The sequence below is a fragment of the Netta rufina genome, assembly GCF_964035555.1.
Source record: "Netta rufina genome assembly, chromosome: 8".
NCBI classification, from domain to species: domain Eukaryota; kingdom Metazoa; phylum Chordata; class Aves; order Anseriformes; family Anatidae; genus Netta; species Netta rufina.
Window position 1 is genome coordinate 26,555,100 of NC_140131.1, and position 14,712 is coordinate 26,569,811.

At 43.0% G+C, this 14,712-nt stretch overlaps 1 protein-coding gene across 2 annotated transcripts in view; it reads left to right on the top strand.

Annotated features, from left to right (window-relative positions):
- Positions 1-6,668: 6,668 nt before the first annotated feature.
- SLC25A24 (solute carrier family 25 member 24) overlaps positions 6,669-14,712 on the top strand; it is a 33,223-nt gene continuing 25,179 nt past the window's right edge. For both annotated transcript variants that reach the window (XM_084291525.1, XM_084291524.1), the window contains exon 1: positions 6,669-6,951. In XM_084291525.1, the coding sequence (XP_084147651.1) occupies positions 6,769-6,951 (183 nt within the window). In that variant the 5' untranslated portion in view covers positions 6,669-6,768. The remainder of the gene's footprint in view (positions 6,952-14,712) is intronic.

Below are 14,712 nucleotides of genomic sequence, written 5' to 3' on the forward strand. Positions count from 1 at the left end.
CACAGCCCGGGGAGCTGGGCGCTTGGGATCTGCTTGTAGGGTCCCTCTGTTGGCTTTCGGCCCCTGCCGCGGGCTCTTACCCGCTCAGCTGGTGGTTAGAGCGGGGTTTCGGCTCCACTTGGATGCAAGGAACAGCTGTTGGTAGCCTTGCACAGCTGTGTTTACACTTAATGCTCTGACACAGCTCGTCCCAGCAGCACGCACACAGCACTCTGTGTACAATGAATAGCTCCTGTGATCAGCAGGGAAAGCTTTGTTTCGCCAACCCATTCCGGAAGACTAGAACATAAAGCCAGCTTTGAGCAGCCTCTCCCAGCAGGTCAGCTTCCTCTTCACAGAGTGTTGCATGAGCTGAGCCCTCTGTGCAGCGTGTGCCCACGGCCCAGCGTCTGTTCTCATGGACAGAGAAGGAACTTGTAAGATTACAGGGACTGTGTGATGCTGAGCACCTGAAATCTTCAGAAAGTTCTTCAAAATAACTGCTGCCTCTCAGCCAGGAAGAGTACTTTGAAGTTTAGTTAAGTACAATACATACCCCATGAATGCAAACATGTTGTGATGCACACAGCTAAGCATACCAAAATATCACTAACTGTCCTGTGGCGTGATTTTAGAAAAAAAAAAAAAAAAAAAAGTAAAAAAAATCAGACTGCAGTGAGTGGAAGAAAAGTGATTTTACTTCCTCTGTCTTAAAATACCCTGAGCATAGAAAGCATTTTTATACAGAGCATTACAGTACTTAAAAAAATTAGTTCTGACCCCATTATCAGTTTCTATTCGTAGTGAAGATACCCCTAAGACACCCAGATGTTTAGTAACTACTGTGAAGGCATCTTTTAGAGAATACCCTAAGTATTAGGTCTTGACATAGGAATTCCCTTCTCAGAAGTATTTCTGTGGCATGCTCTAAAATAATTCTGGATGTCTTTTTAATAGTCTCCAACAGCCTAAAGGTCTCACATTATAGCAGTTCCTTAAGTATCATGTTCATTAGCTCTCAAATGAAACAGAAGGCCTTCAACATCTAAGGAGAAGGCATTTGTACTGTTTATTAAACAGTAATTAATACTAGAACAATACTTCTTTCCAAAACACATAACACCAGAGCTCTTAAAAAGAAGTTTCAGATTAATACATTTTATCATGATTAGCTTGAAAGTTACAGACAATAAGCATATAAAGAACTATTAAGAAGTAAATATTGAGATATAAAAGGATTAGAAAAAAGAGCTAGGTACCAGACAGACAACCTGCTGAAAATTTGACAAATACAATTGGCACAACTATTAAATAATACCTTCAGAAAAAAGCCCAAACATACTTAACCTTCCTGAACACACTTAACTTTAGCTGAAAGATATGAGAAACAGATGAACAACTACCAAAGACCCTCTCAAAATAACATTAGCAGCCCACAATGCACACACATGCACCCCCACACCCACCCACAAAAAAAAAACAACCCCCTCCTCACCCCCCTATATATCCAAAACCATGGGGAAGCTGTGAGGGTTTATATGCTCAGTCAGGGCCCCAAGCACACCAGTGAGCTGTTCCAGCCCTGACCAGCCACACCTGGAGCCTCACCCACACCCTGCCCAGGAACCTGCTCAGCTCCAGGGCAACAGTTTTTGTGTAAGCTGTGGTATTGTTTGCTCCGCTTTAGTTACATTCTATTTTTTTTTTCTCCATTTGTTTTCTATAAGCTTTTTTGGGTTCTTATTTGGCTTGATCTTAGATTTGTCTTGTCATTGTAGATCCCTTCCACAATTACTAGATGGTGGATGATCACCAGTATTTGACCTGGCCTTGCATTGTGTTCCTGATACGGCTTCAGATGTGTCTTGTTGGATGCTAATTCCTGTGGATGCTGATGCCTGTTCTCCTTCCTCAGCTATTATAGGGTGGGCTCTAGCCTTGTGAGGTATGTTATTGAACCCTTGTCCCTATTTTTTCTAAGGGAAGAGCTTCCTTGAGGAAGAGTTCTCCTGCTGTGACTCTTCATCCTTAGATGACTGCTACTAAAATGAAAGGGGTGTTGCTCAGTTACTTGAGGTTTTGATTTAAATACAATGCTTGCTTTCTAATGCCCCTTGTTACACCAAAAAACAAAGTTATATGTATAGTCTGAAAGTAGTAGCTTTGACTCTTTTATATCAAATATAACCTTTTTGATCAGAGTCAAAGTCAAAGGTGTCAGATGCATGGGTTTCTAAATGTATTTAGGATCTTTAATCAAAATATTCTCAAAATAGCAGAGGACTTCTTTGAAGAAGGATAAACACTATGAGTAATGTGAGAATCCTGCCTTGTCATTGGTATAAAGCTTCTGCAAACTTAAAGCACTGAATTTTATTTTGGGAGAGCTTCATACATTTTTAAACAAACTGGATGTTTCTCAAGCAGGTATAAAACTCAGTTTCAAGGGAAAAACACTTTTTGAAATACCATAGTTATATCAAGATAAAATAAATAATTCCAAAGTTGACTATTATCTTACAAGTAGAAGTTTTCACTTGCAAAAGGTCAGGAATTAAGTGTTTCTTCATGCACAAGTGATTTTGTGGGCAGGCTAAGTCAATATCCTTGGGCTTTTAAAATCCTCTGAAGCATCATTGTATATATCATCATTGGAGATAGAGTAGTAATGTGACCTGTGTTCATCTGCTCACCTACTTGCCTTCTATAGAATTGCTTCTCTGCTGGGTGCTGCTGTTCCTGACTTGCATCACTTTTTCCTGAGAAAAGTATTATTAAAAAAAATTTAAACATGTTCTTGCTTTGGCTTCAGGGGACTTAACGGCATTGATCCAATGCAATGTCTGGGCTACCACCTGTACCCAGACTAGTGCTTCCAGTGGTAAGCACTTCTAAGTATTTTATCTTGGCCATGGGGTAGATTAATTTAGATGTCTGAAACTAAATTAAAAAGTGGGTTCAGTTGGAGCTACATGTAATGTGGGTAAGCAAACTCTAATCATGGTACTTTTCACAGAGATTTAAGAAATGCATGCAAAGTCTCAGTTCTCCAAATATGTTTGAACATATTTAGTATTAACCTACATAAGTAGTTCCTCTAATTTATCCACTGAATGATCACTGCCTTAATGTTGTATGCCTGTTTAAAGCTGTGTGGTAAACGAAACTCAGGTAACAGCCCCAGTCCTGTAAGGTGTTCTGTGTCCTTCAAAATCCTGATGTGTAACAAGAAAACTTGTGCCTTCCAAGTCAAAACACAGCTAAAGCATCTCTAGCTTAACTTCCACTGACAGATAACATTTTGACTTACAGATGCTTCTGTATTACAGTTAAAAAAAAAAAAGTGAAAAATAATAATAGAACTTGAATTTACCATTGCATGTTTTCAGAAGGTAGTAAGATTGCAAAATGTTCACTTTGATGAAATAATCTGTTGATGATTTAAAGCTGAGCTAATTAAATCTATGTAATAAAGTATTTATTTTATCCAAAAATAACAACAGAAAACCTGAACGTTGACTTTTCCTTTTAAATATGTATTGCCTTAGTGTTTTCTAATTGTATTTTATGTATCCTGATAATAATTATTTCAGGTGCAATAAAATTGCTGGAGGTACTCACATTTCTCAGTTGTAGCAGAGATGGATATGATCTCATTAAAAATTACTCTACTCCCTAGAGTTAAGCCAGAAATGATTTTTGGCTCATGAAGTAGTCTATTTTAATAATTTTAAGGGCATTATGAAGTGTTTCTCTTTCACAGAAAGAGCTATATCTAGAGTAGGTATTGAATCATGCAATTCAGCTGAACTATCTTTTATCTTCCAGTCTATTAATAAAATATATTGTCTGTATCTAGTCTCTTAGGGTCTGTGATATTTATAGCACTTCCTCTAAGTGGGTAGTATTGATGTAATTTTAAAATGGATTGATATACTAATTAAAAGCTCTTGTTTTAGTAAAAATGTATATATGTTTTTCATGTTCAGATACTATTCATTGTTCATATAAGTAGTCATATAATAGAATACAAATGTTACAAAATTATATTGACATCTTGTTTTAGGTGCATATCCTCCGCAAACATCTCCTGATTCACAGATGTCCTCTGTGGCTACACAGTTCCTTCAAGCATGGTAAAAATTGCCAGACTTTTTTAATAAGGCCTCAATAATTAATGAAGTCTCCAAATCTGTCATGCAAGACCATCTGCAGAAGAACTAATGATTTTGGTATTGCTATCTTCATAATGTGGAAGACTTGTTTACTGGTTACTAGAGATGTAAATGAAGTGGAGTTGTGGAACTGTGTTTGTGGTCGCTGTCTTGAACATCCCTGCAGCAGGGTACTTCAGCCTGACAAGTGTCTGTATCTTTTAACAAGGGTAATGTCTTCCTCACAGACACATAGCTAACAGTTTATCTATTGCCACATGCAAAATTTGAGACCTTTACCTGCTTTTCTTATTGGTATCAGCTACTCATACTACAGTCAAAGCACTTAAACATTTGGCACAAATACAGGCTTACTCCATTTTCAGGTAGATCAGTGTGAGTCTGGAGTCAGTCCATGAAATAAATTTAATTTTTGATTCACATCTTAGATAAACAGTTGGGCCAATAAAATACAACCTGTTCTTTCAACCATCTTCCCTGTGTGCAAGTCAAAGCAGAACCTGTTGGCAAATATGAATTCCTGAAGCATCAAGCTTTATCTGTTCTGTGGCCTGTTTTCCCACACAACTGCTGATGGCATAATGCACAATATAGTGCTTATACCTATGTATGATCCATTTATGAAAGTCAAATCTGTCAAAACTAGCTCTTCTTGCTTCAGGTATACCTTTTAATTTTGGACCACTGACACTAACATTTCACAAGTGCAAATAACAGCTACCAAGTCCTTTTTAAAACAAAGTATCACAATGAGGTTCTCTGTCTTGATTTTTAATTCAAGTAAGAAGTGGCAAAAATCATTCCCTATCAGGCATTACTTTTAATTCACGCTTCAAGTAAATTAGAGCAAGTTCTCAAGCTACAAACTTGTATTTCCACTAAAATAATATTTTTATATTAATAGATAAATATTTGTGTATGTGTACATATACATCTCTATGGCACTGAAATTTGGGAAATTCAACAAAGATAAATGTGAAGTACTGCATGTGGGAAGGAATAACCTCCTGCAGCAGTACAGGTGGGGGAATGACCTGCTGAGAAAGACCTGGGGTCTTGGCACAGAGCAAGCTGGAGCATGCCAGCAGTTTGCCCAGGCAGTAAACAAAGCCAGCAGCATCCCAGGCTCTGTCAACAGAAGGGAAGAAATGGTCCCTCTCTACTTAGCACAAATTACGCTGCATTTAGATCGTCTGGGTTGGTTTGGGGCTCTCCAGTACCTAAAAGAACAAACTGGAGAGTTCTGCAGGGGGTCACTAGGATGTTTAGAGGCTGGAGCATTTTCTGCGAGGGGAGGCTGAAGAACATGGGCTGTTTCAGCTGGTACAAGAGATGTGTTTTCTGTGGGCCAAGATGGAGGCCTCTGTCCTACCAGTACCTACACAGATGTTAGAGAAGATATTATGATCCTGGCAGTGGGGTATGGTGGGGGGATGAGACACCAGGCACAAAATGAAACAAAAGCTTATACTGGGTTAAAGGGAGAAGTGTCTTTCCCACGAGGACAGTGAGGTGGTAGGGCAGGCTGCCGGAGATTGTGCAGTCTCAGTCCGTAAAGGCTTTTAAGACTGGTTCAAGTCCTCAGCAACCTGGGCCACCTACATGGCTGAGCTTGCTTTGAGCAGGAGGCCGGAGTAGGTACCCCCTGAAGTCTCTTCCCACCTAATTTTGTTGATTCAATAAACCTATAATGCAATCATAGCCTTTAAAAATGCAAGGTTACTTATTCAATAGTGTCTAACCCGGTAAGTAGTCTGTGGTCAGACAGTATTCCAGGTTAGCTCTATTGATTACTTTCTGAGCAAGGCCGATGCCTTCACTAAGGCTGAACCACTCTCCCCTGCCATATGCTGCCTGCCTTCTGTGCCACGAGGATGAGACTAGGTTCAGGTGCTTTGTTGTTCCCTGCAGCTCTCTGTGTGGGCAATGGGCTGTCAGATGAACAGCCTTCTTGCTGACAATTTTCCATCCACTTGTTCTCATACCCACTGTGCCCTTGAGGTAGCTCCTTTTGCATTCTGACGTTCGTGCTGCTGATTTATGTATGGAGCAACAGCTTCTTCCTCTAGACTTTGTTCCAGAGAGCTGAACGAGCCCAGCTCTGTCAAAAGCTTGTGTTGGGTCTCTGGATTATCCTACTGACTGTTCATCTGGCTCCAGTGCTGACCTGACTTTAGCTGTGTCGGGAACTGCGATGACCCCCAGTACCCGAATTAGATCTCAGAGTGTCTTGTGCAACATCGTTGGGATTTCCACGCTGGGGTGGAAACTACTTAACTTGACACAACCCCGAAAGCGCACATCGCCTCAGCCAATTCGCAGCAGCGCGATGGAGCACGGCCAAACCCCTCTGTAAGGAAAAAACACCTTTTCTGCTGGTAAGAAACCCACAGGCACGTCTTGAGAGCAGCCACCTCCCTCCCCCGGGGCCAGCCGGGGGGGGAGCGGCCATTTCGTGGCGCCTCCCGCTGCGGGCGTGGCGCTGCTGCCCGGCCCGGCCCGGCCCGGCCCGGCCCTTTCTCCCCTCCCTTTCTCCCTTCCCTTTCTCCCCTCCTCTCCCCGGGCGCGGCCCCAGGCGTTGTCCGTGTCCCCGCCGCCCGCCCCGCTGCCCACCATGCTCCAGCTCCTGCTCCGGGCGCTGCCCGCCGCCGCCTGCGATGGGGGCCGTGAGGGCGAGTCGCGCTACGCCAGCCTCTTCAAGAAGCTGGACCTCAACGAGGACGGCCGGGTGGACATCGCCGAGCTGCAGACCGGCCTCCGCGCCATGGGCATCCCGCTGGGCAAGGAGGCGGAGGAGGTAGGAGCCGGCGGGGCCCGGCCTGCTGCTGCCGCCGTGTTTGTGCTCCGGGACGGCTCGGGGGGCGCTCACGGCGGCTGGGGGTCGCACACGCTGTGATGTGGCCATCAGCCCCCGCACAGCCCCTGGGCTGTGGGTTCTGCGCGGATCCGCCTGGACTGTTACGTTTCCTTGTCCCCTTTTACCGGTGATGCCTCCTGAGTCACTACAACTGGAGTCACCGAGTGTCCAAGTGCTGGCACAGCAAATCTGGCCCGTACCTGGGGGAGAAGCTCGCGTGTCCTAGTTGTTACCGTGGATGCCTCAGGATCAGAACATGAAGTCGCTTAATGCACGGTTCTCTGGGTGTGTTTGTGCGATAAGGCAAATTGGCAGCTTTTAGGTTCAGCGTTTATCTCTTTAAAAGGTATTGCTTATGGAAGCTGGGGAGGTTGTCTTCAGTGGGCTCCATTAATTTTAAAAGTTGTAACACTCTGGTCAGTAAGTTGAGAGCTGGCACACTGAGGTGTCCGTTCGCTTACAAAGAAAGTAGGTGGTATCTGCAGCCACATAAGACCTGCAGATTGGGCTCGTTAACAACGTTTGTGCTTAGCCATGTGCTGTTTGCTTTTGTACATGTTCAGAGGGCACGGGCGTAACGTCCAGGTTTTATGGAGGAATTTGCATTTTGCCTGCACTTGTGAAAATCAGACATAGCTGCAGGTAGGCCAAACAGGTACAGCGGAGGTCTGTGCTGGAGCTGTTATATCAGTGCTGTTCTTTATTTCAATATGATGACTGATCAGATGGCATTGTATTGCCATACCTACATTAGGCACTGCGTAGCTTTGGAAAGAGGGTCAGAAAAGTCAGCCTAAATTTTGGCTGCATTGTTCAGGTGTGGTGGGTAAGCTGTTCAATTTCAGTGACCTGATGCTAATCCTGGAATGAGGCCTCTTCTTTCTTCATTACTTGGTCTCTATTTGACCTCTTTATATTTAACTCGTATGCTTAAGGAGAAGTATCCAACAGGTCTCCGAAGTTGAATGATGCTATTGTGAGAGTGTAAATGAGAGTCCTAAGCGCGCATTCACTTCAGTATTGCTTCTGGTCAAAAGCATCTTAGTGAGTGTGTATCTTGCATTTGCAGACTTTGGTCTGTAAAGCAGGGACAGTCTGTGCTGCTTCCCGTGAGAGCTGTCATGTTACTGGTTGTAGGCCTCACTCAGGCATTGCGGATGCATTGTTGGGAACCTGTTGTGCCAGTTCGACTCTAACAGTGCTTTTTTAACCTAGACTGAACAGAGGAATAGGTGCCCAGTTTTCTGACAATTAATGGGGGTGGTCCTCCAACATAATTTACTGAAAGCCCTGAGACATGGTGTATATCTTAACTTTGGAACAACTTGTAATTGAAATCTCAAGTTATTTTCTCTTATATTCAGTGTGATATTTTCCATTCAAAGTGCAGATCTAAGTATTCGCCAAAGCTTCAGTTGGTGCAGGATAAACTGGAAGTGAAACCATGAAATCAATCGAGATAAGCTACACTCCCGTGGATGTAGTGGGGAGCCAAGCTGGCTGTTCTAGTTGCCTGAGAAACAGAGTAAACAAAGTAAGCTGTGAGTCACGCTACGTGTCTGAGATGGGTGGAAGAATTAGTGCCGCGCACTGCAGCGTTTATGTTCACCATTGTAAACTTAACGATGCACATGATTTTCACTTGAAATGACTTGTTAGAATGAGACCCTCAGTAAGACTTACCTCCAGTTTCTTTCCTGCCTTTATGTAGCTAATCTGCTTCCTGTGCTCTTCCTTGGGGCTTGAAGCTGCCTTCTACAACTTTTTCCACTTCAAGCTCTAAACTGATGTATAATTCAGTAAAATACTTTTTTACTACTTGGTAAAAAGGCATTTTATTAATAAAATTATGCATGCAATTGTACTCCTTGTGTTTGCAGAGGCAGAATTAGCCTTATAATTGCTAACAACTACTGAGTAAGGAAATAAAACCTGTAAATATTCAATGTGGCTGCACATTCAGCACTACTGATTCAGTAGTTTTATGGGTGTGGGCAGACCTTTGGATGTGCTGAAGAAGAGTAGACTTCAGTTCCTCGTGGCTGAGTCAGGGTTTCAGGCCTTGCACTCTCCTGTTCCCAGATGCAGGTTGGGGGTCAGGTTTCCAGAAATGCTCCTGTGTGTAGTGAGATAGACGTGCTGGGCAGTGTTGGTCACTGCTGGTGGGCAGCGCTGCTCACCCTGGGTAACTGTCAGTAGGCTACCAGGTGGGTGTGAGGTGTTTTCACTGCCAAGTCACTTGGGTCATCTTCAGTCATCACCTTCACAGTGTTATAAATCAGTGTTTGTGCTACTAATATTGCTTTCCTCTCTTCTCTTGAAACAGTACGTAATCCCTTACTGGAAGGAACATGCGTGCATTTAGAAGCTAGCAAGCTGCTATCTGTTTGAGTAATAGACACAAGAGTGTGCTCTTTTCCTCTGACCTTACATCCATTTTCTTGATGGCTTTATTAATGCTTAATGTGTGACGAGACACTCTTCTAGGCAAAGTAGTATTGTAGACATCAAATAGATGTGGTAGGTGTTGGAAGTAGGTCTTGTGGTTCTTCTTGAGGGAAGAATCGTTCTTTTTCTCCATAGAAAGGCTTCATTGCACAAAGTGGCACAAGCTTCTGACTCTGTTCTGCTTGACCTGCCTCTTGTAAGCGTGTGACAGAAAAGTAAGCTGCTGAAAAGTCTAAAGTGTGTACTTCTTAGGGGCTGCCAGGATGACTCCTGTTTTATATTTTAGTATGTTACTTGCTAGGAATGGGTAGCTTTGCTGAGCTTTACAAAAGATTCCTGACTTCGTATATTAGCACCTACAAAGAGGGAGTTGATCATGGTGACAGTACCAAAGGGCTCTCTACAAGCCCCGATAGTAGCTATTGTACAGTCAGTTCTGATTAGCAGAGTTGTCTGGTAGAGATACAAAATAGATGCTGGGATCGGATCTCAAATGATCTCATCCTGTGTCTTCAAAATGCAGTGAGTCTCTTAGATGCGAGTACCATACATGGTGTGAGTGGTTATACTATTTTTATTCCCGCTTTCCTTCTGTTGCAATCAATCCTTACAGTAAACCTGCAGGAGGCAAATTCCGTCTTTCACGCTTCAGTTTGTGGTAGAAACAGCCAAGCGTCCACATTCAGGTACTATTTATACATTGAGTCCCGGAGCTAAGAGCAGCAAGATGTTACTGAAATGAATAAGTACATTCTGGAAACAATATGATGTTCTTATTTAGACTGACTGTCAGATTTAGACATAAGTCTTGTCATTCCTGGCTACAGTAAGGCTTTAAATGAAAATAAAACAGTGTGATGAGATAACTCACATGAAGGTACAGCATGGTGTAATGGAAACAAGGCCCAAGGAGACTCAATTCTCAGCCATCGGAATATGATCTGCTTGGAGTAGTCAACTGTGTTTATGAGAATTATAGGCCAGCTATGTTAAAAATACTCGGAACACTTGAAGTGTGTTGCCGCGTTTAAAATAAAGGGAACTAAGCATTTTGTCAAGCAGACCAGATTCCTGTGCTGTATCACAGTGCTGCGCTGTGGTGTGAGAGAGACCACAGGTGAGAGCAGAACCAGGCGTGAACGCTGAGCTTTTCTCTGGCCTCCTAAACACTTGAGCTTGGTAGTGCTTCAGACAGCTGTTGTTAGCCCAGCAGCATATCCCTTTACAGATACTTGTTGAGTAACTGAGCTAAACATAGCCATTAATATTTCTCCACTGTTTTATTATGCTATTTGCGCTCTTCTTACTTTTGGTAACTTCCCTTACATGGCAAAATTAGGAGGCTAGTAGAGCAAATTAAATGAAGCCTCTTGTTATTTTGCACTTTGGTTAGGAATGTATAAAAGCAGCACCAGCTGCTTTAGCAGCTTCTACACAATACCTACACTTAGAAATCATTGCCTTATGTGACATGAAGATTCGCAGTCTGTAGAAGCAGAAATCTTTTGCACTTCCGTGTCTCTCAGTGCCATTTTTTGTGAAATGAAACTTTGTTCTTAATTGTATGACAAAAACTAATACTGTAGGTTTAGAGTAGGTAGACACCTTCTGCTTTTACAAAAAACAGATGTCCTGTGTTCATTGAGAACTGGCACTACTTAGTTACTTTAAACCTTGCTTTTCAGGTCATAATAGGTGTTAGAAATGTCTCATTATAGGGACCTAATAGTGAAATACCACAGACATCTTCAGTAACATATCTGAGTCCGGTTGTAAGCAAACATTTACGTTGTTACTTGATTTTCAACATGCACAACTTCAGAAGCTTTTAACTGATGCATGCTGTAGTCACCAAGTCTCAATATGAAATAGCAAGATGAATTTAAGTTAGTTTTCATAACACTTTAAGCATACAAGGATGGAAAAAAAGTTGTTTTTCTAATACTAACTTGATAGTTTTGTTTTGTTTTGTTTTTTTTTCCTTCCTGAACAGGGTGCAGTGAGTGATTCATTCTTGTTGTGCAAGACACAAGAATGCTAGGTACCGAATATGTGAACCCCTCTGCCCACCCTGGAAGATCTCTTAACCACATGTTGAAATGCTTTGCTAAATCACTGTCTTGGGACAGCAGTGTGTCCCAGGAGAAAATGCAAGGTACGCTGGTAAATCTTCTAAGGCGTGTGCAAGGTAGGGACGCCTGTGCAGTAGAATAGTCTCATTTGTCAGAACAGTTTGTCTACCAAGTATGTTCAGAGTTTGGAAAAAAAAAAAAGAAGTGTAACTTGCAAGGAATGCTGAATGAAGTTACAAGGGAGGATAGTTTGCATCTCCCATTTATGCTGTTTCAGATTCTTGGAATCTAATTCATAGTTGTGAGTTGAGAGTTTATCCAGGTCCTGTGGGAGCAGCTTCTGCAATGTGTGCTGGAGAGCATACCCACAGCTCGCATCTCTTCCTTTTTAGGCTCATTTTATAGAGATGGTTACCTGAGGTGAACCAGTGGGAAGGCTGTGGCTAGCCCTTTGGTCTTGCAAAGCAAAGAAGAGGAAGGGGAAGCTGCTCTAGCTGACGGGACCACTACATCTCAGTGCAAAAGTCTGCTGTATGGGGTGGGAGGTGGTGTCAGGGTCTGGCAGGTCACCTGCTTGTTTAAATGCTGGTAGTGTCCTGTGGGAAGGAAGGGAACAAATGGGAACGGAGCATTTCAGTCAGCTGGGGGCTCTTCGGAGGTAGTGCAGACGGCTGTATTGCTCAATGCAGTGTTGTGTAGGTGTTTTTAAACTTACCAGCAGTCTCCTTTGTGTGTTATTTGGGCTCACTGGTCGGGGTGATGTGTGGGCACATCCTGGGACTTTCACTTTGTTTTGCATTTATCCCTCAACCGATGCAGAATGACTGATTTAAACAGTCTTTGCTACTGAGTTTTGGGTTATCCTTGTGTCCTGAACTTCTGCAGTCCTGGCATATATAGGTAGGGAAAGAGCACCATCAAGTTTCAGGATTGTAGGATACGTGTTCAGTAAACAGAGCTGCATGTGTTTGAGCTACGGTTGAATTTGGCTTGCAGTAGGAGTTGGATAAATTGATCACAAATCGGTAACGGTAGAATGCAGAGTTATATGAATGACTGCCACTAATTGTTTTGGCTCCAAAAGGGGGAAAGAATAGGAAGAGAAAGAAGAAGGGAATGGCAAGGTTGCCGTTGAGATAATCTGCGTAAGATGAATATCAAGTTTTGAAAGAAAATGTGAACTTTCTGAATGTTCAAAGACACGTTGTCCTTACCTTGGTGCTGGTGCGTTTTGTGTGTGACTTTATTAACTGTGCCCTTTGGAGCTCTATTATTAGATCACAGAACAATGAACTGCTAATTGCACCAATTATGAGTCTTTAACTGCTGTTTGTTTTTATTGTGTCTTGTAGGTAGATAGCTTGATAGGAAGCCAGAAATGCCCAGTAACTTCTTGATGGATCACTTCCTGTTAAGTACTCTTTACGTTGTCTTAATTAGCTGAAATAACAAGCTAAAGAATAGCTGATTGGCAATCAGTTGTACTGAGTAGCCCCACCTTCCACGGACAATTGAATTTTGAAACCAGAAGAATGCGAAGGCTTATCCAGAATACAGGAATAATTGCGACACATAACATCAATGTTGAACTGTGAATTAAGAAGAAAAGGGTACCTAAAAGCACTAAGACTTGTATTATCTTGCGTTCTCTTTCTTTACACTATAGCTATGAATGTGTTAAAGTTCATAACTTTGGCAGAGAGTAATTTAATAACTCATTGGGATGCTTATGTGTGTTCAGTATCTTTAGGTGTATCTAAAGCTTGTCCATAACTTTCCTGATTTTTGTCGACAGACCTGCTGGCTTAGGTTTATACAGCCAGAGGAGTAGAAATTAAGCACTGCAGTGTGCTGTATGTAATACAGAAATTGTAAAATAAATTTCTTCTGTGTTTTGGCTTTTCGAATTGGTGTTGCACTGCTGTGCAAGACTTCAAAAGCAGCTGCATTAACTGACTACAGAGCAGAAAACAAAAGTAACAGAACTGCTTTTAAAAAGCAGCAACGTCATGACCAAATAGGCCAGCATGAGTATTCCAGTCTGTACGTGTGAGGGCCCTAAGTGTTAACAGGAGAGAACCTAAATCATCGTCTTAGTTCTGTAATTCTTTGTGGTCACTGTTTCATTGTACGGTGGGTTATATTTATTGCCTCAGGGTTAAAGTTTTCGCATGAGAAAATAAATGGCACACCTTGAAAAAATAAACCATTTCCTTTTGGGGCTGGGCCTGCCTAAAGGTGAAGCGATTGCAGGGTGAGCCTGTAAGAACAAACGGCAGGGTTTAGGAGCCAGGCACGCTCAGCATGGTTTCCCAGGGCTCCAGTGCACGGGCTGGCAGCTGGGCTGGTTCCTGCTCGATTGTTGGAAACGCACCCACGTTACAAGGCATCCAGTTCCCCGACAGAGAAGTTGGTGAACCAGGAAGCGGCACGATGACAGATGGCTGTGACGGTAAATCCTGGGACCTGGCACTGTATGAAATGCAGAGCAGCAGAGTCTGGTTCCTCGCTGAACTTCAGTGAGGGTGACCAGATGCTGGAGCAGGCTGCCTGGGGAGGGGAGGCTGTGCAATCTCCACCCTTGGAGGTGTTCAGGAGTCGGATGGACCTGGTCCTGCTCCCCCTGATCTCGTTGGACTGAATTTTTCCACGATGCTGTGGACGGGCAGCTTGCATCTGGGCGGTGGTGTCAGGCTGCCCGCAGAACCCAGTGTCTGCCCCCTGCCTGTGCCCACGCAGCCTCCCGAGTGGAAGGCAAGCTCTCTGAGCATGCCTGTTCGTTCCACAAATTGGCTCATTAGGGGTTTTAATCTGAAGCTTTAAAACCCACGTAAATAGTGCATTTTTTTTAGACTGTAAGAAGCTTTTGTTTGTATGAACTTTATGTTCGTAGTGTGAGGAAATAGGCATGTGCCTGCTGAGGTACAGCACGCATTTGGTTCCCTGTTCCTTTGTTCAGCTGCACTGAGGGTGGTTGATGCTGGCCTGAGGTGTGGAAAATAACTAAAACCAAAAGTAGGGAACAGAGTGAGCTTGTGCTCATCCTTTTCTAGTTGTTGCAGTGTAAAACCTGCTTATTTGGCAGATAAAATGGAAGGTGCCCCCCTTCACACACACTGATCGCCAGCTCTCTAAGCCTCCTAGGAATTTCTGTTTTCTTTGGCTTACATCATCCTTAGCA